Source organism: Pollicipes pollicipes, unplaced genomic scaffold (genome assembly GCF_011947565.3).
Source record: "Pollicipes pollicipes isolate AB1234 unplaced genomic scaffold, Ppol_2.1 Scaffold_4219;HRSCAF=4965_pilon_pilon_pilon, whole genome shotgun sequence".
Lineage (NCBI taxonomy): Eukaryota > Metazoa > Arthropoda > Thecostraca > Pollicipedomorpha > Pollicipedidae > Pollicipes > Pollicipes pollicipes.
Window position 1 is genome coordinate 12,847,460 of NW_023596448.1, and position 22,881 is coordinate 12,870,340.

Sequence of the window (22,881 nt, forward strand, 5' to 3'; positions counted from 1 at the left end):
ACATTTAAGCAACACTTGAAGATGATACAGGTCAAGTGTCTCAGGCGCATGAACCTTATGAAAGAGATGTGTCGTATGACCTTTGAAGCCGTTAGGTGTACCCTGTTTTACCTATATAGAGCATTAATTCGATCCGTCATCGACTACGTTAGCCCTGTGTGCGACAATGCGACGACGTGCGACATCTTCAAAGCAGGTTTTGGAAGCAATCTACCATGCGTTGGTTGGTGAAGCCACTGGAGCATTTTGTACGGCCCGAACAAGAAACCTTCTGGTGGAGGCCAATGAATCGTCTCTGCCTCTTACAAGACATCGGCTTGCTTTGAACCACGCCATTGAAAATTGAATAGCAGATCGTTTAGCATCAAAAGTGTAGATGCACGTTGTAAGGCCGCTGACCTACGGTAGGTTAAAGTCGGGCAATGGATTCAGCGAAGTCAATGCCACATCTTCGTTTTTATCGTGTAACTTGTGAGCCATTGACTCGACTCAAACATTAAGTCGTACATATGTAGCGATTTGTGATAAGTGTATGACAAATTTTAGCCCAGATCACATGCCCATCCAAGACAAACTATTTAAGTGTGAAACTCGCTTGAACATTACAATGTTTCCATATTGGGCGTTACTTCAATTATTTCGATCTCAGGACTTAAGATACTCTTCATGTTCGCCAAAACAGACCGCTATTGAATATCACGGGGCCTGCATATCCGCTGCAGGCAGCATTCCTTCATACAAAGGGTAAAAGATCTTTCGTCGCGTGTTTTTGTATGCTTCAAGTTGTCCTGGTTGCACACAGACATGGGTTGTGCTCGCGTTTAATAATGCCAACCAAGGCTATGGAAAAAATATATGATGTCAACCATAGATAATCTGATGCAACAAATGCTCACACTGAACGCGTGCTTTCTTTAGAAGACAGAAGCTCAAAATCTGCCATGTGACTATCGAACTTGCACATCAAGGAAAGTGGTATTGCATATATATGTGGTGTTAATCATGACCATGGACATGAGCGATACAGGTGATGCCCTACGATGTTTGTTAAATGCACCCTTCTTTCATTGTACCTTTGAACATTTGTATCTTATATATAATAGATGACCAGAAAACCAGAATATAATTGGACAAAATCCGGCAAGTTTGTTGCAACTGCTCTCCTGACGACTTTCAAGACTCTGGCAGCGGAGGGCAGAATCTGGACAGCAATTTTGAGACATCGACACTCATGTCTACACGTGATGCCTGTGCTGCACTTGGAGCAGCGGTGACCATGCATATAATAAACGGAATGTGGTTCACATTAGCCGAGGCAAGAGAAGAGTGTCTTCCGACCCCACAGGACACAAGGCTGTCGCGAGCGCCTGCAAATCAGAACCTCCATATAAATCCTCCAGCCTGCTTTTCAGCTCGGCACCGGCGCCATTCAGTTGCAGACTTCCCCTAGTGCCACCTCTGTAATTCACGGCAGTCCTGGCTTGTCCGCTCGCACGAGAAAAGAGCTAAGCTGAGCGACAAGCCAGTCACGCCCCGACCACAGACACTCGATCAATCAATCGATCACTCAGCCCAGCCGCGGCCCAGCCTGGCCTCGCGGCCTAGCCTGGCTTCCCAGCCCAGTGACAAGGAGCGCGCAAGATTCTCTAAAACCGCGGCGCCGCACCATAACAGCATCAGCCCAGATACATATGCATCAGCCCAGAACCAGTAGGACTCGTCGCCATCTCCGGCACTGTTTTTGAACGCATAACAATACAAGTTCGCAATCCCTTGTATGGATGGACGCCCAGCGGCCATGTTTGTACATCATCCTGTACATGTGTGTAGGTTCGCAAATTACGTTGGGAACGAGGCGGAAAGCTGTATAAACATCTCCGAACGCCCAATATGCCTTTTCACGAACTTGGCGGGCAATGCTATCAAAGCTCAAGTTGGCGCTCCCCCAACCCACTGAATAAATATTTACACCCCGACTCCGTCGCCACGTCCCCCAAACGCTCAACATAATTTGTTTAATGACTGCCGCAAAGCGTTCTCAATGTTCAAGCGCTGACGCTCCCCACCCACCGAACAAAAAATTACACCCCGGCTCCGTCACCACTTCCGTCACCACTTCCGTCACCACTGCTTCTGCCCCAGTCCGGCTGTCATTGCCACGCAGCCGGGGCCACACGCCTCTTCGTTAGTACGCGTGAACGGCCGCACCGCTTGCCGCAAACAGGCCATGGAAGTCCTTGGCCAGCGTCGCGTCGGTGCGTACTTCGGCGCGCGCCAGCTCGCCCATGTTGGTCGCGTCCAGCACCAGCAGCGAGGCGCGACGCTGGTCCTCCACGTGCAGCAGCGAGGCCAGCAGCAGACCGGCGTCCTCCGCGTCAGCGCCGGGCGCCGCCACGAAAACGGGCTCCGACGGTGACCAGCAGGGGTCGCTCCAGGTGGCGACCTGACCAGAGGCTACGTCCAGCTTGAGAAGCTGCCGAGCAGAGGGCGCTGGTTAGCCGCAGACACGGAGAGAGCTGGCAAGGGAACACATCAGTCTCTAAGCAATGTTACACACACAAAGAAGGCTACCACTTCAATGATTTTTTCAGTGATACGAAGTCCTTCCAGCAGCCCGCACTCCCGGTGAAAGTAACGGGCCACCGTCAACCTTAGAACGCTCGCTTTACTTACAAAATAAATCACGCCTCAGGTCTAACATGGTCAGAGACAACTTACGGCAACCGCGAACCCTTCCCAACCCCTGAACGTGACGATGTTGCCTCACGCGTTCCGAGTTGAGGCCGGCTCCGACGAAGCGGCAGGCGTAGGCGAAGCGGTACGGCTTGCCGTTGAAGGCGTAGTTGATGCGCGGCAGGTCCACCGAGCGATACTCGCTCGGCGTCAGCGTCTGGGGCACGCAGTGCACTGTGCCGTCCCCGCGGACATGCGCTGTGGCCGGCGACCCTTCTAGGATAACCTGGTTCCGGTTAGGGTCGCCAGGCTGCGGGCAACGGGGCAGATAACGGTCACTCGGGGGGCTCTCGCGGAAGGAAACGTCGCACGCGAAGTTGTGGGACCCTGGCAAGGAGAATGATTGATCGAAGTAAGAACACTGTTTCAAAAATGTTTAAGATGTAGGTGACTTAACAAAACAAGTTTTCGTAGTTCTGCACAATGTCTGAATTGGTCAAGTCAATGTGTAATCGATGGGGGCCTCGAAACCCCCGGACTATCTACCAAGAGGCGAGCAAGGCCATTCAACCCGAGCTGTCGTACACCTAATTTCAAAATCAAAGTGGTTCAGAGGCAAAAAGCATAAAAAAACAAGGTTCAAGGTCCCGCCAGGTTATACCCGTCCTCATTTCTTTATACTCTCGTCTCCTTGCATGCTCGTGACGCTTCATTTACCCGAGGCAAAAAAAAAAACTACCAGCCAAGCAGGTGATTCTCACCAGCAGATGATTCTCGCTTCATTTTCGCTTAACGTTAGCGTGGTGTCACTGGTATCACGACTTTAATGCGTGGCAACCACTCGACGCCGTACGTAGTGCTGAGGGGCAATAGGAATATCGAAATGCTCGTACAGAAAATGAAACAGCCGTTAGAGGAAGGTGGGCGAATATGACCAGAACGTCGATTACGTAAAATATTATGACGAATATGATCGTGCGTTTTGCAACCCCGCGTGACAGACCACTGATATGCAATGACATGAAAAATGAGGACGAACACACGATACTTATTCTCCATGGGGCGGCAGATACATCGGGTTGCTTTCGCACCCATAACGAGCAAAATGTTTGCATGCGCCCGGCCGGGGGGCTTTGACTTTCTCCCCTACGGTTTTTGGAGCACAGCTTACATACAAACGCTTACAGCCACATGAAATTTGCAGTGCCGATTCAACTTTCAGTGCGAAATTCTTTGTGTAAATTGAACTTTTTATCTACCAAGATCAGTGATCTAGGTCAGGTCAATGAGGTCAGTTCCTAAAAAACGACCACATATAATTTGTTGTGACCTCGGCCATTAATCAAGCTTGCTGTAGTAATAAAACATAATGCTACCTGCAATTTGTCCAGTTCAGACTTTCGAAAATGCCAATGCACTGACCTGAACCCCGGCCAATTTTTGCTGTTTTTGTAAATAATGCATTTCATACACATCTTTATTAAGTTTTGGTGTATGTATATAAGGGAAAGAATACTAACTGACACGCACAACCATCACACGACCACAAAACACATGACCTTGGCCCAGGTCCTGACCTACCTTTATGCGTGCCTACTTTGCAAAACACATGCTGAGCTCAACATAGGCAGAGTTTATCGGTAGTTTTGGAAACGTGATTCGAATTGTCTATTGCAAACGTGCTTTAAAAGCATTCTAATGCATAATAAAATCATAAAAAGTCACGTAAACATGCAAAACTATATAACATCCAAGGTCAATGACCTATGTTGTCAGTGGCGGAGAAGCTATATGAACGAATGCGATGCGTGTAATCTCATCGTGTTTGTGAAGCTGATGATGCATTATTTCATGTACCAACGTACCCGTTCTCAGTTTGTTATAAACACTTTGCCGAGCGTCGAAGCGACGATGCATAATATACACAACAGCGTTACCATTGTACTGGTCACATACGCCCGGTTAGCCATTCCATTTTATTTGGTCGGTTTATTAATTTGGCCAAGTTGAACTCGTCTAGGTCACCCTAAAATGGTGTGTTTGTGCCTGGAATACTTTTTCACACAGCTGCGCCCCATGAAATAAACGTAGTCAGAAGCACATTGTGAAGAAGAGTACCATTATTGTAGGCTAATGGTAGATCACATTTGAACAGTGATCTGATCTGGCCTGACCCATGTGGATGAACAGATATGACCGAATTTGACTCCCCACAGTCTCAACGCCTATTTCCCTAAATGTCCGTCTTGACTTGTTAACAAAGGTCGTAACTGCATCTATTGGAACGACCATTCTTGACCTTTCGTGCCTTCTGGTGATCTCACATTCGGCCTAAGGTCAAAAGCTTGGTGTCCATTCTACGTGATTTGGCGGGACCTTCGCAACGGCATGCGGCCTCGCACCCCGTGGTAGTGGCACCGCCGGTGGTGCGAGTGGGTGGCGAGCGGGCGCGTCTGCGCTCGGCTGCCACTGGTTTCACCCCTAGGCGCGACAGACGCATTACCGGCGAGTGAGGGACGTGGTGGAGGCCGCATACTTTTCGGCAATCTGAATTGATTCGTTAGTTTTTTAGTATATAAGCGCCGGTCTATCCAGGACAAGTTTTGCCCCGTATGTGGCTCAGTAACGTAGATTATATCTTGGTTTGGTAGGGTACCTTCCAACCTTCTCAGCCATATTGTGTTAATTGATACATAAGTGGCAATGCGCCATCTTGCTGCTGCACATCACTTTCTGCTTCTTCTGTTTGCAGCATGCCTGTGTTTTTTTTAGTGCTGAGATTTTCTCAGATTTTCTGGCCTTGTTGCACCCTTAATGTTGGTATGATCCCTTTTATATGGTCTTTGCAACCCTGTGCCAGTGTGCTCACGTCGTGATGATTAAACAGAAATTAATTATGGACCAATAGCTAGATGTGCTTTGGCCTCGCCCGTAACCTGCTCAGTTTTCCAAGGCAACATTTGGGCCACGTAACAAAAAATGACCTTTCTTTGTCTAAAACAGCTCTCCGCAAAGCTGTGCTCAACCTTGCAAAATACGCGATCAGCACCCAGTTTTACGTGCGAACCGACTCTCGCATTAGCGCAAGACAAGTTCTCCTAGGTTGGGGGAAGGGCGTTAGCTTTTTTTATCACTTATCTCCAGTCAAGCTGGTGGGCCAATGCCAAATTTGAAGAAAGTTGGACGGTTCAGTCCCCCTCCACAGTACCCGCGCCCATGCGTAGGTGTATTCACTTCCCATGCCGACTGGATTGTAACGGCTTTGCTGAATATAAGCTCGCGAGGCACATGATCATGCTTCCCATTTAGACTGTGCCCGGCCAGTGGTCTGATACAACCACGCCCGGCCTGGGAAGTTTACTCTCCCTGGGATCTCCAACCTCCAGGCGTCGCACGAGAAAAACATAGACAAGGGGTTAGGGCGTCTGTCCATGCGCGCACAGCCCCGCTGGTGTGGGGCTATTGGGCTGTCGCATGTTCAAGTCGCGCCGGAAGCTCGGCTCTTCGCCCGCTATTTGCTGGCGTATTTCTGGCATCTGATGGCCTTTGCGATGTCAGGAGTCAAGAATCAGAAACTGTCGGCACCGTTGTCTCTGTACCAGAGCTCGGACCTGGGGCTCTGTTCCCATCTGTTCTGCAGCATTGAGGCAAACCCATCAAACCTACCTGTTGCTGCTGGCTTCTGGCCAGTTTGCTTCTCTGCGAAGGTGCAAAAGTGAACCAGGGCCAGCACACAGGCTAAGACCGCTGTAAGTGTGTTGCCAGAACATCTGCAGTTCGAAGAACAAGCTATACGCTCTGCGTTCTCATGGTGGGGAGCTGGCTGGCTTCGTCGCTGTCGGCCTGAACGAGAGATGGCTTTCTGAGCTGGATATGTGCTGGACTCTGAGATACAGCTGAGCCTCTCGGACCATGTATGGAACGGCAGAGGAGGAGGCGTTGTTTGTGCAGTGAAGGCAAGCTTGTCACCTGTTCACCGACCAGAACTGGAGCCCGACTGCGAGGTGCTGGCGATCCAGTTGGGGACCATCTACCCTGTCACCCCGGCTGTCTCCGTCCGCCAGATGCTTGTCGTGACGTGGATTCGACCGCTGTCTTCTTTCGGACTATCCGATCCGCCAATCTGCCGTTTCTCATCGTGGGTGACTTAAGCTCCTCTGAGAATTGGTGGCTGGGCAACGGCAACGAAGCTAGTCTACTGGGGCGCACCATCAGAGCTGTCAAATTCCTGACCTCTGTCGCTGGAAGCGAAGCGGTGCACTCTGTGTAACGCCACCAACGCGCGAGGAGAATGTCCTGGACCTCGCCATCTCTCATGGCGGAGCAGCTGCCTCTAAGATTGTCCACGGTATATTCAGCTCAGGCCACCGTATGGTGGCGATGCAGTTTCCTATACGATGTGGGGCGACCCCCTGCGCCTCCCGACGATGTGGGGCGACCCCCTGCGCCTCCCGACGATGTGGGACGACCCCCTGCGCCTCCCGACGATGTGAGACGACCCCCCGCGCCTCCCGACGATGTGGGACGACCACCTGCGCCTCCCGACGTAAGGCTTACAATTACAGAAGGTAGGCTTTAATGGTCTGCGCACCGCTCTCGAGTTTACTCCTTGGCGTATTCTAAATAAGTTAAATGTTGATGATGTCTGCCTGTTCTTTTATCTTCTTTTTTAGCCCGTTTTGAGAAAATATGACACCAAAAATCGTAGGTATTATCATTTCTAGAGCATGTTTAAATAATGGCCAATAACGCATGCCCAAGCTACGCGTGGTCAAGTGTTTTTAGAAGTTGACCTCTTTGACTTCAGCTAGGTCAATGACTTTGGCAGATTAAAACTTCGAATCTGCACAAGGGATTCCAAATTGAGATAGCAATAGGTTCTGTAAATCACGTGTTGCTGCAGGTTTTGTTTTATGAGCTGTGCTCGAAAGCCCGTAGGAGAAAGTCAACTCCCACCTCCGTCTGGCGCGGGTTAATTCTCCCTCATCTTTTCGCAGTAAAGTGCACCTTCCCGTAATAAGCTACTTGTTGCTGGTAAGAGAGTAGCCCTACGCTCAGGCTGACTTTCTTCAGGAGTTCGTGCGTGGACGCTCCCGGTTTTCGCGCTGATTGAATTTTGACCGCTAGTCGTATCAACTTGCCATTATCACATCATTATGCTCCCCATTATCTTAAACGTATTGAGCTCCCTCGGTTTATGCACCTACCTCCAGCAATATATTCGTTATCGGTACAAAGGTGATCAACGTCCCAGTCGCCCAACTCTGCAGCGGTTTTCGCGTAAGCGTTTCAGTTTCCGCGCCGACTTCATTGTAATGGTTGGCCGCATATTCTAGCCAAGCACATCACAATATTCGACGCGATTACACGCGATTGGCTCGCTCGCCACAGGCGCCTGCTCTAGCACGCCGTTCATGATCGATGCAGAGAGAGTCTGGTGTTCAGCTCGCCTATCTCATACAATTATCGTGTGTGCGTTGTTACCTGTCATGCCAGTGTATCTCAATTGCAAGTAGCCCAGGCTTGCAAAGCACATAATCACACCAGTCATGTACGGTTTCACGTAAGCCGCTCGCTTGTTATGTGCATTTCCCGCTAACAGCTTGCTCACTATCTGTACGAATATTTCCGGTGTTCCAGATGCCCCGCAGTGTTCACCCCACGGCTATCGGCCAAGCCGCACTGAAGCATCGGTACCAGTGACGTCACCGCTCTGTACAGAGCGGGTGAAAACCCGACTTATTGGGAAGCCCATGCACAGCATCTCCCCACCACCAGCCATGTGTGCTTAAAAGCCCCTCTGTTCTACGGCCTTGAAAAGCCCCTGGCGACACACCGTCATGGGTGCTGTGATTGCCCTCTCCCGTGATTGCCCTCTCCCGTGATTGCCCTCTCCCGTGATTGCCCTCTCCCCTTCATTCCATGGTTCTGAAATGACTATAACTGGCCGAAAGGGCTCAAACCAACCCAAAAAGCCGCGTCATGCTACTCAATGTAGTACCCTGGTTATGTAAACCTATATTTGCGTTCGTTTCTGCGCTGATGCTATTTGGCGCGCAAACGCCACACACAGCGCTTACGCCCTCACTCACCCTAGAGATCCAAAGTGTTCCTTTTTTGTGGAGGCAGGGTGACCTTAAGTCAGCACGTGCAAATGTTCGCTCGGATGAACAGCTTAGGACAAATAAACAATTGCCGGATATGCCACAGACACATTTCTTCACTAAAATAAGCGACGCGGTCCTGAACTTGGGAGAATGCTCCAGGAACTTACCTTTACCTGTAAGGGAAGGACAAAACGTAGCATGGGGTCCTCGGGCTCCTCCTGATCCGTTACCAAACATCTAACTGAGACCTTCTCCATCACCTGCAAGACATGCGGCATTTACTTGGCGCCGTTCAAGCCAGACAAAGACGGTCTTGGAGTCCCAAATCACTCCATGCAACCTGTGCAGACTGCACAAGTTACCCAGCCTCTTAGCACGAGCACTCAGTGCCGACAGGTAGTGGTGGCTCCCGATTGATTACCGATGCCAAAGCCCGTATGGACTTTGGTCGGATAAACGTAGCAATTTTGAAGCAATTTCTGCATACAGAGTTGCGAGATTCATCCTAAAATACGATCCAAATCAAAGTCAACAATACTCAACAACTAACTGGAGATTTTCGTCCCGATCGCCTGGTTCCAATAAATTTATGGTCAACAGTTGAGTGACGAGTCTTAACTCTGATGCTACTTGATTCCACTGACGTTTTGCTTGCCGGGAAGCACGCCGCAAATGTCCATCACCACGTTGCCATCCTGCTCGAAGCTGTTGACGTGGTGGAAGGCGTAGAATGTGTCTGCAGTGAAGGTGGTGGGGTGCACCTCCCCGGTCCGTTTGTTCACGAGGCGGATCCACGTCTACACGGGCGAGAAAGTTAGGCACCAGACTACGAATTTCACAGCTTTTCACATATCTTGTATATGAGGAAAGAAAAGACAGGGAGGAGGCGTTGTGGTCACACGGATACCAAGGGAATTGATCACAAACGACGTTCAGCAATTTCAGACAAGTGAGACAGAAGGGAGATCGATCGATAGGTAGAGAGCGCGTGCACGTCGCCTTTCGCGTGGTAAATGGGACCACCTGGGCAGTTCTTCTCAACTCGGGGAAAAATACCCCCCGTCACAGACGCGTTGACAATGCGCGGCAGGTGGAACTTATCACTGGTGGGCAGCGTTTCGCTGCTCTTAGGGGCAACCCGCGCGAGCCGGCCACTCCAGACGAGTTCACGGGTCTCACAGCTTCTGCCAGCTCCGGTAGAGGGGAGGGGGTCTGAGGGGGCTGCTTGGGGCTGGAACACCGCCGAGACGACAGGCGATCAAGGAACACATTACCGCTATCAGTCAGACTTGTCAGGACCGGGATCTCGCTCTCAACACATTTTTTGGTCCTGACGAAGTCGTGTGTATTTAAGAACTGGTCTTGCCAAGTCGATGCTCGTCAACGGCTTGGTGTTAGTTAATTTGCCCTGCGTTTTAATAGTATTCCGTCGAAAAATATTCGACGCAAAACAACAATGAAAACAAATCAGCTTTTAACGGCCAAGGTGTTGGTAAAAAAATTATTGACGAAGGGAAAATTATACAAATAGAAGCAGTTCTATCTAAATTCGTAATTCTATCACATTCCTCAACGCATTCGTAAGCCCCTCGCCATGAGATCTCAGCAACCCTTTCATCGCAAGCATCGCCTTACCTCTTGCTCCGGCTTGGCTGCAATCGCATCAATAAAAGGCTTCTTCTTCAGCTTCAGCAGTGGTATCTTCTTCACCTGGATGACTAGCGGCTGCTGTACAAAGACAAAGTAATTTTCGGTAATGCCGAAGCTGTGGAAGTAGGACGGCTCCAGAGGCCATCGGTGCGGCAGGCTGCCGACGATCCGGCCCGACTCGGCCACCGAGCAGCCTTCGGACAGAGAGAGGGAGAGGATGTTACAGCCGACGATCCAGCCCGACTCGTCCACCGAGCAGCCTTCGGACAGAGAGAGGGAGAGGATGTTACAGCCGACGATCCGGCCCGACTCGGCCACCGAGCAGCCTTCGGACAGAGAGAGGGAGAGGATGTTACAGGCAACGATCCGGCCCGACTCGGCCACCGAGCAGCCTTCGGACAGAGAGAGGGAGAGGATGTTACAGCCGACGATCCGCCCGACTCGGCCACCGAGCAGCCCTCGTACAGAGGGGGGGGAGAGGATGTTACAGCCGACGATCTGGCCCGACTCGGCCACCGGGCAGCCTTTGGACAGAGAGAGGAGAGAGGATGTTACAGCCGACGATCCGGCCCGACTCGGCCACTGGGCAGTCTTCGAGCAGCAAGAGCGAGAGGGAGAAGGAGAGAGAGAGAGAGAGAGAGGGGGGGGGGGAAGAGAGACGGGGGGGGGGAGAGAGAAAATGATAGAGAGAGATCTTCGGGATGAGTGACATTACTGCCCGGTCTTCGGAGACAGACATATGTTGATGGAATGAGGACTTCCATGACATAAGCGAAACGTTAGAACGAAGCTTTCAAGAGCTAAGGTATTATAACGAAGCCCTCGAAGAAGCGAGGGAGACGCAACAGTGTAGGGAAATAACGGAGACGTTGGAGAATGGAGCCTATGGGGAACGGAGCGAAAAATAGGGATAACTGGGGATGAAAGAAATCAACTCTGCTGGAGCCTCCGGTGGAGGAGAGGTCTGTAAATAGCCTTAAGCTAGCACAGAACATATAAGCGTTGCTTCCTTGGGGAGGAGAAAAGTTCAGCAAGGGTTCAGCTGAAAAAAAGATGCTTGCTTTGCCTGTTTGCTTGTTTGTATACCTGTTCATGTTTGCTATAATCTTTAAGTCCCTACGAATGATTGGATCCGAACCTTCTAGAATCCATAGGTTTCACGGCTCAGAGCTCACGCTAACTAGTGGCTTGTTATGTGAGTCCTGACCCCCACTATCCGATCGCACAAGCCCAGGTCAACGGTGGAATTTGACGGCGAAAGTTTAACGTGCTGCAGCGCTCGGCACGGTCCATCTTGCCCTCTGACGTCAATTGACCTTTCGCGCCCGCTGCCATCGGTCGCAGGCCATAACTGCCAAGGACAAATAGCGAGCGCCCAAACCGACTCGAACTCACCCCGCTACGGGCGGGTGGAACGGAAGGTAGGTGCTTTAACCAACTGAGCCATCAGGACGGACTTTCATTTCGAGCAACTTTTTTCCTATCGAAGTGTACTGCAACTTGCGTGCCTAAGGCTATTTAGTATAGACATCGACATAGACATCAAACAGCTCTGCTCTTTGGAGCAGCTATTTTAATTCATCATAGTACTGATGTCTATCCAAACGAGACCTACGAAAGTTCAGCGAAGAAAAGAGCTGCTAGAGCGGCAAATTCGGGGACGGCGTGCAGAGGTTAGAGTGACGCTCTCGGGGAAGAGAGGAAACATTGGCGAGGACGAAGACGGCTCAGCGTAGTTGACCCAACCGCATGTACATGGTCGTGGCCGCGGTATCGCCACGATCAGGTAACAGGTGATGTGATTATAATAAGCGAGGTTCGGAACGGTTGGCGAGCATTTCATCCCTAGAAATAACCAGACATCGCATATGGGGCTTGATATTGAAATAAACGGATGCAATTCTTTCGCGTGTTTTGGATTTTGCAAACTAATCATCTTTCACCGGAGACTGCGGCAAAATAGTAGACAGGCCAGCATAATGTTTTGGCAATATTATGTGATTAAGGTTTGTTCTTTCTGTGCATTTTTACTGCATGCGCTAATGTATTGTGTAAGCTAAATATCACGTGGAATCGCACCATAAAAAGAGCCCGTTGGCAGTGTGACGTGGGGCTAAAGACCAAGAGCAGCCTTGTCCTGTACGTGGTCTTGCCTGGGGAAGCGTCCGCTGGAAATTCGATGAAGTTGACGGAGGGCCTCTTTCCACCGCTGAAGGAGCTGCCGATGTTGTAGATGGTGCCGTCCGCCGTGACGTGCGGGTGTGCCGTGGCCATATCCACGGAGACAACCTTGCTGAGGTCGACCTGTTGAGGGCGCAAGCACTTGCTTTGGAGACGACGGCGTGGCTTAAAGTGGCACATGCAGGCTTCTCTCCGGCCCCGCGGTAGAAATTAAAGGAAGTATCATGATCTATCCTGGTTATAACAGTGCATTACGATAAAGGCATTGTATGTATTAAGGCAGCCTTTACTCTTTCTAGAACGAAACGAGAGCCGTCATTCTAAGGACTATTTTATCAGAACAACAAACATCACACCTGAAATGTTCTAGCCCTTGTACATTACCGTTGACCGTAGTGCTACTGACTGAAACACTATCGAGCATAACTACCACGAAAGTAAAAGGACGACGCAGTGATGCCTCTCACCTAACACGTCAAAAGACATTTTGCTGTATTGTTGCAGCAGAACAAGAAATCGTTAAGCCACAAAAGGTTAACATATAAGCTATGAAAGCATGCTGCACGACATGCAGTTTTGATCGAGAGCAAATTTCAGACGGACCGACATCCTTGAGAATAACCGCCAAGTACTTTTCAATATGTTTTGTCAGAGGCTGGCGTCCAGTTGGTGCCTGGGTCACACATGTCAATAACGTCTGCTGCGTACGACAGCCTGATAGGAGCGGTAGAATATTACCTGCTTGCAGGCACATGCGGGAGTCGGTAGCGATCTCGTCTAAGCCCCAGCCCTCCGCTAGCGATCTCGTCTAAGCCCCAGCCCTCTGCGATCTCGTCTAAGCCTTAAGCCCCAGCCCTCCGCGGACGTCGGAGCACTCCCCACAACGACCGTCACCTGCTTTTCGGCGGCCAGGTCGTCATCGTTGAGCTTCCAGATGCGGTTGGTCTCGGTCATGGCGTACAGGTGGGAGCCGAAATAGCCGACGTTTACGGCGCAGTTGTCTGACATGCTACGATCAGGGCCTCGCATGTCCTGGTAGATGGACATCAGCCTGGGGATCGACGCCGTGCGGGAAGCGGAGAGGCGAGGGCCAAGGGAGGGATGAAAACGGAAGTCAGTGACTCTAGGTGGCATACCGAACATGCGCGTGTGACAATAATGTCGGTGGTAATATAAAAGGCATGATGAGCAGCCCTGCATTCGCTGGAGGGAAGGGCGAGCGGTGGTGCTGACAGCACCTGTCTCCTTAAAAACGGTACTGAGCGATATGAAATAGTCGAAAATGCTTCTGCACTCGGGGTAATACGCATTTACGCGCAATCCGGAGGAGTTGACATATTTTCATTACTCAAGCGGAGGCATAATTACATCGGGTTCTCGATGTCGGTGTAAATGCTTGAGCTGATAGCTAGCAACGTTAACCTGACGACTACGCTGCTAATCAGCCAGGTTCTCTAAGCTCATGTCAGCGATTCCTGCACATTTGACGAAACAGGAGCAATGGCTTGCGGGGAGCTAAGCAATGACGGACACGATACCGCGCGAAAGTGCCCACCTTTAACTTGGGTCTCCCTTCACGTAAAATTCCGCAGGCCTGAAACGGGTCTTTGGCCAAAGTGACCACCTGTTTTTGGTTCGCTGCTCACCGGCCGAACAGACTTCGGCAGAGGTCCTGACGTCCCAAGGTGCCGAACTCCGAGGCCTCGATCCTGTTGGCCGCCATGTTGGCCCGGTAGTGGTTACTGTCGAGGAACCGATTCTGCGGTGGCCAGTGGGTGCAGAGTTATGTCCGGAACCGCACATGTGGAAAGGTGGGAGCTGATGATGAACGTGTTCAGGAATTGCACCACCCGTAACCTATAAAATGTGGGACGTGGGACGACACTTAATGCGTCTTGCACGTGGGAGGACGTCAAAGGACGGACGACGTCCTGGACGCCAAAGGACGTCAGAGGACGTCAAATACGTGGGACGACACTAAATACGTCTTGGTCTGCATGTCGGCCGTGCCCTTTCATGTCTGTTCCTTTTTACAGCTTAGACTGGGTTACTATACGCCGGTTTATCTGCTCTTGTTGAGACAGCTAACTGCTGTGCATTATTTCCGGCATTTTTCTGGCAAAACGATATGTGCTTTCAAGCATACACGATTGGATGTGAAATTTTGGTATATATTTGTGTACCAGTCTTCCAACATTGACTTACCACTTACCTGATGGCACCAGCCTGAGTATCGATAATTTAAGGTCGCCCACGCTAAGACCTCGAGAGTCAGTCACTTATCACGTGTGGCAATTGGCGACTCCGCCAAAACGTAGACATGAACGAAAATGCTTTGTTTTCATTTCTAATGGGCAACTCTACTCTTAACTCGTCTTAGAGTCGTGTTAGAATTCCGTCTGTTAGTAGGAATTTACATCAGGACAACAGCTGGCATCACTCCTTCGACCCATCAGTTTATACAGACAGTTGGGTGAACAGCAGGGCACGTAAATTTCTTAAAACATCGTGGTAATAGCTCTAACACCATGAAGTCCCCGGGACCTAAACTGCAAAAGCATAAGAGGTTGCTGTTATTTTCAGCACAGTACGAGAGGAGTCAAGCCTAATAAGCACTAAATATGAAAGCAAGATAAAACTGTTCTTCACTGTGAATTGCACTCCGTAAATGATTATCGCAACCAATGCTCACAAAAAACGTCCCTGGTTGATGAAAGTTTGCCAGTTGTTTACATGTTTGATGTCGCATTCCTGTGCAGGCAAAATAACCAGCATCGATAGGAAAGACACATCGACTTCGAAGAGGTGGCGTCGCAAGTGCTGACGGCTAGCAGTCTGTCATTGATTGAGAGAAGGCGAATTGCCTCATTTCTTTGCTTGAACGTGAGAGTAGGGCACGCTAATATGCATATAAATTGAGAAGGCGAGTTGATCGGCAATGGAAACCTGGACCGCAACTTATCGTTTGGTATCTCGACAGATGCCAGTCCGATGCTTCCGCTGTAACGCAAACATGCACGACGAAAATAAGGTATTTTGCTACGGTGAGTAGTTCATCAAGTCCGGCCCGGCGGTAGAGCAAGGCTCCTGTACTGTCGGTGGCTGCTGACCTGGTATGTGACCCTGCCCGCAGGTCCGTCGATGTGGAACTTGTGCACGCAGGCCAGACCGTCGAAGAGGTGGTTGTAGCGGTCGGGGCCGACCTCCTTGATGCCCGAACCATTCCGATACAGGCTGCCGTGCAGCCAGGCAGGCAGCTGACCTGAGGTCATGCCGGGTCAACCGGACGACTCAGGGGTCAGGAGGAGGCGCCCGGTCAACGAGAGGTCTCAGGGTCAGGCGGACACGCAAGGTCAACTAGGGAGCGCGTGCAGGCTGGGACAGCTAAGAAGATCACGCGTGGTTTAGAATGGTAATTCGTTGGTAGTGGACACGTCGAGACCTGTGTGAAGGTACACGGATGTTTTCAGAGCATTCATGCAGGTGGCCATCAAGGGGCCTTTGAAAAAGAAGCAGTTGCACAGCGCGCGGGATCAGTAGAACATCACTCCGCACCGCAGCAACAGAAACGGCGTCGCCAAGATATACCGCAAGGCCGCGGTGATGACACGCCTAATATGGTTCTCTTTCCGGCATCAGCTGGCTGGCACTATCTGATGTTATTTATACCTGGCCGTTATTGTCATATCGATGTTTACCTGTATCGGTACCCAAGTGCATACAGATGGTTTATCATCTACATTGCTATTCCCACCGAGGGTGTTAAGACTGGCCCTGCGTTCTGAGCTCAAGTGTCTGTACGACCAATATGTAGATCCAGCGCAATACGCCCACTTCTATGAGCCTTTGCCGACAGTCATCTACCAGTGGGCTGGCTGGAACACCCACCTGCCAACTGAGCTACCACGGGAGAAGTCACGGCCTTGTTGGCGTGTCGAAGCCAGAGCGACCTCACCTCGGCCATCGACATGACGCACCTGACATGGAGAAAGGTCAGTCAGCGGTCGCCGCGGGTCATGAGATCATTCGGAACCATCGACGTGGCGAGACGTTATGTTCTGGGCTTGTGAGACATCAATGGGACATGCTTGTCGCACATCTCATACCTGGGTCTGGGTCAGCAGACTGCGTCTGCTGTCAGGCAACTGTTGACAGCCCGCAGCAGAGTCCGAGGACAAGGACACGGACAGGCACATGGTCAAGAGCTCCACTGCCACTGCAACACCGTCAAAGCATAAAAAGGATACAAATTTATTTATTTTGGAAACCAAACTACGTGTCAACGTTTTGTAAAAGTACTTCACCTCTCTCTTGCACCTGCGAATGCCGTCGTCACGACATCCGCCGCGGTGCTTCTAGTGGTTGTAATAAAAGAAGGTTTGTGATTGGTCCAGCGGGCAAGGGCCTGTTACCGAGCGGCGCATTGGTCAAAGTTTGAGCCGGTACGTCACATGAATCATGTTATACTCCCTTTCCCCAAAGTGTGCCTCAAAATGAGCTCCTGTGGTGAACACCAAACAGGAGAAATAAAAGCCATAGCATAACGTTTCCTTGAATTCGCGAGATAATAGCTTCATGTTTGCATGTATTTTTGTCTAAACAGAGTGTTTCAATCTTTTGTAAAAGTTTGCACACAAACATTCGACAAAGTATTGTGTCGCAAACACTACAGAGCACACGCGCTGGAAAAGTAAGGCAAAAGAAATGTCTCACTTCCATAGTAATAATGAGTCAAATGAGATTTCTCCCGCAGGGTAAGCTACTTAAAATAGAAATTCTGAGCTATTCAGAAGGACTTCAAGAAAACTGGTAAGACTGATAAAATAGTACTCATCCGATCTACAAAAGGTAAAAAGTACAAGAAGGTAGCGTGATCTAAGAAAACCTCTAAATACCAAACGTCAATTCGCCGTTTCACGATAAGCCGCTTAAGAGGAGTACAGTGAAGGCACACCAGCAACTACTCGGCCAGTGTACATGCTAACGTACGTGAGAAGACCTCCCCATATGCATGGGGCGAGACAGCCTCACCATCGTTATGACTGATGGATTATGCAGCTGTAGGCGGCTAATAGGTGCTTAACGGGCGAACTGACCTTATCAGCGCAAATTCCAGAAAATGTCACGAATTACTATCAAAAGCGCATTAAGTGTCACGCGCAAGGTTTGTCAACCAACTAAGCCGAACACCACTAACTTAAGAAAACCATTGCATCAATGAGTCCACACTTCCATTATTTCATTACATAGATAGGGCATCACGAGGTATGTATATTTTTTCCATGCACTTTTTTGTTCAGTTTTGGGACGTCATGTCAGACTGAACGCCTGGCACGCGCTATATCGCGCGCACAGTTACGCACACTCCGGAAACACGTGTCCGCTCGACAGGACTGGCCCGTCTTGAACACCGCCCTTGTCAGTAGTGGAGATGTCCAGTCGCTCGACAGGACTGGCCCGTCTTGAACACCGCTCTTGTCAGTAGTGGAGCTGTCCAGCCGCTCGACAGGACTGGCCCGTCTTGAACACCGCCCTCGTCAGTAGTGGAGATGTCCAGCCGCTCGACAGGACTGGCCCGTCTTGAACATCGCTCTTGTCAGTAGTGAAGATGTCCAGCCGCTCGACAGGACTGGCCCGTCTTGAACACCACCCTTGTCAGTAGTGGAGCTGTCCAGCCGCTCGACAGGACTGGCCCGTCTTGAACACCGCCCTCGTCAGTAGTGGAGATGTCCAGCCGCTCGACAGGACTGGCCCGTCTTGAACATCGCTCTTGTCAGTAGTGAAGATGTCCAGCCGCTCGACAGGACTGGCCCGTCTTGAACACCACCCTTGTCAGTAGTGGAGATGTCCAGTCGCTCGACAGGACTGGCCCGTCTTGAACACCACCCTTGTCAGTAGTGGAGATGTCCAGTCGCTCGACAGGACTGGCCCGTCTTGAACACCGCTCTTGTCAGTAGTGGAGCTGTCCAGCCGCTCGACAGGACTGGCCCGTCTTGAACACCGCCCTTGTCAGTAGTGGAGCTGTCCAGCCGCTCGACAGGACTGGCCCGTCTTGAACACCGCCCTTGTCAGTAGTGGAGATGTCCAGCCGCTCGACAGGACTGGCCCGTCTTGAACACCGCTCTTGTCAGTAGTGGAGATGTCCAGCCGCTCGACAGGACTGGCCCGTCTTGAACACCACCCTTGTCAGTAGTGGAGATGTCCAGCCGCTCGACAGGACTGGCCCGTCTTGAACACCGCTCTTGTCAGTAGTGAAGCTGTCCAGCCGCTCGACAGGACTGGCCCGTCTTGAACATCGCTCTTGTCAGTAAATGGAGGTGTCCAGCCGTTTGGCAGGACTGGCCTGTCTTGAACGTCGCTTTCTTCAGTAAGTGGAGGTGTCCAGCCGCACGTCGTCCGACACCGCAAACAGGGGCGCATTCAACGGGAGGAGGGCGGGAGGGGGGGGGGGGGGGGTGACCGGATTTGCACGCCAGCCTGCGCCCCACACTCTTATCAAATGTCTGCATGCATTTATGTGTATGAGAGGACTCAACAGAAGGCACGTGCCGGGGAGCCAATGACGAATTGAATACGACACGCTCGGGTGGGTGGCGGGCACTTTAACCCTGACCCCCTGTGATCCCAAAGGATAAGACGGTTTGATACCCAAATTCACAGGGTAGTGCTTGTATGCGGTTTCACTTAGCCGAATTTTGAGATCCCTGGGTCATAGCCTTTCGGTCAAAAATGGTCAAATTCTAGATCGGTGTCCGAATTAACATTAGATCTCTTCGTGCAACCACCTGGAGCCTGGAAACCTCTTCTAAGCAAACAGGGTCACTTTTAGTTATTTCAGGTCAGTGATCTTATTTGATCTTCCTTAAAAATAGCCTGCAACATAATTTTCGTTTTCTTTATCAAAAGTGGTGCCAATGATAACGCTCAGCGGTATATTTCTAAAAATATTTGGCCTCAGTCATTTTAGGTCGGTGACCTCCTTTGACCTTCATGGAGTCTACCTAGATGTCTGTTGCTGTCCGTGTGATCAAGAAACTTAAAATGGTGCTGAGCATCAAAAACTAGCCCGCTTACTTAGTTCTTCAACAACAACAAAGCGGCTTGGCTTTGAACTTGTTATCACCTTTACACTCGACCCAAAATCAATGGAATTGGTCAGAATTGTAAATTCAATCGTCTAATTGTACATTAAACCATTTGAAAGATGTATGGTATCGTTTAGCACTCAGGTGCCAAATCAGGGTGAATGGTCATCCAATCAATGTAAATTACTGGGATTCTCAGGAATTGCCTTTGATGATAGCCAGGACCTGACTTTGACCTGCTATAGGTCGGTCACATTACATGGTACACGTATCACATAGTTTTATAACGAGACCGGCCATCCAGTTGCCTACAGCTATACAAAATATGGCACGGCTACGATAAGACGCCCAAAAGCCGCTCGAAAAAGTATTCGGCGGTCAGATTGGGCGCCCGCCTGAGGGCGTGCCAAGTGATCGATCCAGGCGCAACACCAGCCTCACTAGCAACGCAACACTAGCTGCACCAGCAACGTAGCACTAGCTACACTAGCACCGCAACACCAGTCACACTAGCAACGCAAACATATTTAAACACATTAAAACACATTGAAATTAAACTGATCGAAAATATGCACTGTTGCTATGCGTCTTACAAGAAATGTCGCGCTCCTGTGACACGATAGAACAAGGTTTTTGGTATGGATTTTGAGTTGTGCCATTCTCTCCTCCCACTGCGCCATTCTGCAATCCTCTCAGACCGCAGTTCGGCAGTCCTCACCCGCACGTCGTCTGCCCGGTCGCACAGACGCGTTCACGCGTTCCACAGCATCCCGCAGTCCGTCGCACATCGACCGCAAGCCAGCTCGGGCCGACGCAGCGACCTTGACAGTCCGCTTTCCCGCGGGCCTGCGCTATAAATAGATATGTCGCGGATTGCGTCGTCGCGGAGGATCGGAACCGGATGTGAGGTTAGAAAGGCCGGTTGAGGGAGTCGGGATGACGTTAAGTTCCACAGCGGTCCCCGTCTCATGAGGAAGAGATGAGGCAAGAAAAATGGGCCAGTGTACCGGGGTGCCGAGGTACGAGGTACGAGGTGCGGCCGAGGTACCATTCGGGCGGAACCGCACCCTGCTCACCCGGCTGATACCCCAAACGGAGTGGTCTGAGCGACCTGGAGCTATACACCACAACTACCCCCACAGAGCAGGGGGGGGGGGGGGAGTCCACTGAAAATCAAGGTTCAAATAATCACGACACTCGGCGAACGTGACGGATATTAACATCGGCACGCGGCCCTAGCGGACGCATCGCGTGGAGCGGTTAGCTTGACATGACGCACACACAGCGATGGAGTCGCGTAGGTCCACCAGACGCAACAGCCCACCGGTCCCCCGAGGCGAGCAGCGGACACGATTGATGACACCCACGTCCCGTCCCGCCCCAGAGCGGGACATCCGTGCGCGGCAGTCGTGACAACGTCAGGCTGCGCCGTAGTGATGATCTCGCGATCCTCGGACCGTTGAAGTCAGATGGAGAAGGCATGATGAAAAACCGTCTGTGGATCGGTTGGTGGCGCGGCGTAGCAGTGGAAGATGGACAGGTCACGAGGAGGTGGTCTGTCGTGCACTTGCAGCTGATTTGTCGCGGTTCCGCGCGGTGAGGGAGGCAAGATAGGTGGTGCTGTCCAACCACATCGGACGGAAACAGGAACAGGTCGATGTGTTCGACTGTCTCTGCCGGCTGTCGGTGTTCGTTGGAGACCGGTTGCCATCAGCCGGAGGTGGCGAACGGTGGCTGTTTGCTGGCTGATGTTGCAGTGGCGGCTGTGCGTGGGCGAGAGCCCTAGGACGTCGGATTCGCTGGCGACAGAGCAGAGATGCCGCATGCGGAACAGGCGACTCAGCGTCCTCGGCAGTGCCGGGGTTAGCCAGGCACCGCAGCTGCTGCCAGTACCGACTGTGCGCGGGCGAGAGCCCTAGGACGTCGGATTCGCTGGCGACAGAGCAGAGGTGCCGGATGCGGAAGAGGCGACCCAGCGTCCTCGGCAGTGCCGGAGTTAGCCAGGTACTGCAGCTGCTGCCAGTACCAACGTCGACTCTCGTGTAACACGGACCGTGTCAGCCTGGACCACCAGACACCTCCGCTGCATGGCCTGGCCAGTGCCGAGCACGCGGAGCTTATAGTCTGGTAGTCCAGCGACCATTAATGTGGATTGTTCGCCGATCTGGTTAATAGAAGTTCTTGGTATTGAGTGATAACTCCAGGGCCAGCACATGGAAGACATCTGAGGTTATACAAATCATGATAAACCAAACGGAGCTTCTTCAAAAGAGAAATAAGCACGTGCGTACCACAGATAGAACGCATCGATCATCTTGGGTTTTCATCACGGTATACCCATTGCTTGTTTGGGTCATGTAATCACTAGCACGCCCTCACACATAGACACATAGATGCTTAACGCGGACTTACAGTGTTGTACAGTGTTTTTATATTTCATGCTTTATTGTCTCCTTTTTTGATACATGTTGCGGTACCGTTTACATCTACGAAATACGCTCTGAACGCCGAAAGATAACCAGTTTTTGCTATGATCAGATAACACACATGAAGACATGCTGTTGGTGGCAATCATGAAGCAACTACGATCAGGATGTTTAGAACAAAATATCTGAGTCAATACAGATAGCGAAGCATGTGTATCGGTTGGAAGTATAACCTGTTTTTGTCATCGAAGGTTTTTAATGGCGGATGATTTTGAAATCAGCTCTTGATCAGTGTAATCAAAATAGAAAATGTGAAAATAGCACCAAGTATGCCAAAAAATAAATGAATAAATGATGGAAGAACGCATAATCGACTGGGTAGATGAAACAAAAGCATTGGGGCGGTCAGTCGAATGCAAAACAGTTGTGCTCTGGGCTGAGGATTCATTACGCGGAGTAAGACTAACGGTAGGCGCATCTAAAAGAACGGGATAGGTTCCCAGCTGGGAATTCCGCTGTGAAATCAACAGACACACTCGTCGTGGCAAGCCCAAGATGTAACAAAATGAGCAACCACGAGCGGGCTGTCGGTGGAAATTGCACAGAAAGGGTCGTTGAAGGCATTTTATTAAACAAAGCGGAAGCGGGACCGGGAAAGCAAATGAATCGGGCACGATTGATGATTTTGACAGCTGACTGACATGAGTGACATCTAATGACTGATTCAATGAATCCGAGACAATTTTTTAGGACGGTATA

At 50.8% G+C, this 22,881-nt stretch overlaps 1 protein-coding gene across 1 annotated transcript; it reads right to left on the minus strand.

The window, feature by feature from the left end:
* Positions 1 to 1,457: 1,457 nt before the first annotated feature.
* Positions 1,458 to 16,585, minus strand: LOC119095839 (retinal Mueller cells isomerohydrolase). The gene is made up of 10 exons (XM_037218691.1): positions 16,500 to 16,585; positions 15,722 to 15,873; positions 14,258 to 14,370; positions 13,506 to 13,662; positions 12,584 to 12,734; positions 10,416 to 10,822; positions 9,425 to 9,577; positions 8,948 to 9,040; positions 2,768 to 2,983; positions 1,458 to 2,473 (listed from the first exon to the last, which is right to left on the minus strand). The coding sequence occupies exons 1-10, from the start codon at positions 16,579 to 16,581 to the stop codon at positions 2,186 to 2,188; spliced, it is 1,812 nt and encodes a 603-aa protein (XP_037074586.1). The 5' UTR covers positions 16,582 to 16,585; the 3' UTR covers positions 1,458 to 2,185.
* Between the last annotated feature and the right edge of the window lie 6,296 nt (positions 16,586 to 22,881).

Bases quoted from the DNA above. Each gene is read 5' to 3' on its own strand.
- LOC119095839 (XM_037218691.1), bottom strand. From the start codon at position 16,581: ATGTCGATGGCCGAGGTGAGGTCGCTCTGGCTTCGACACGCCAACAAG. The intron at 14,371-15,721 runs GTCAGCAGCCAC...TGGCCACCGCAG, and splicing joins CGGGCAGGGTCACATACCAG to AATCGGTTCCTCGACAGTAA. The intron at 9,578-10,415 runs GTAAGGCGATGC...TCGCCCGTGTAG, and splicing joins CAGCCAAGCCGGAGCAAGAG to ACGTGGATCCGCCTCGTGAA.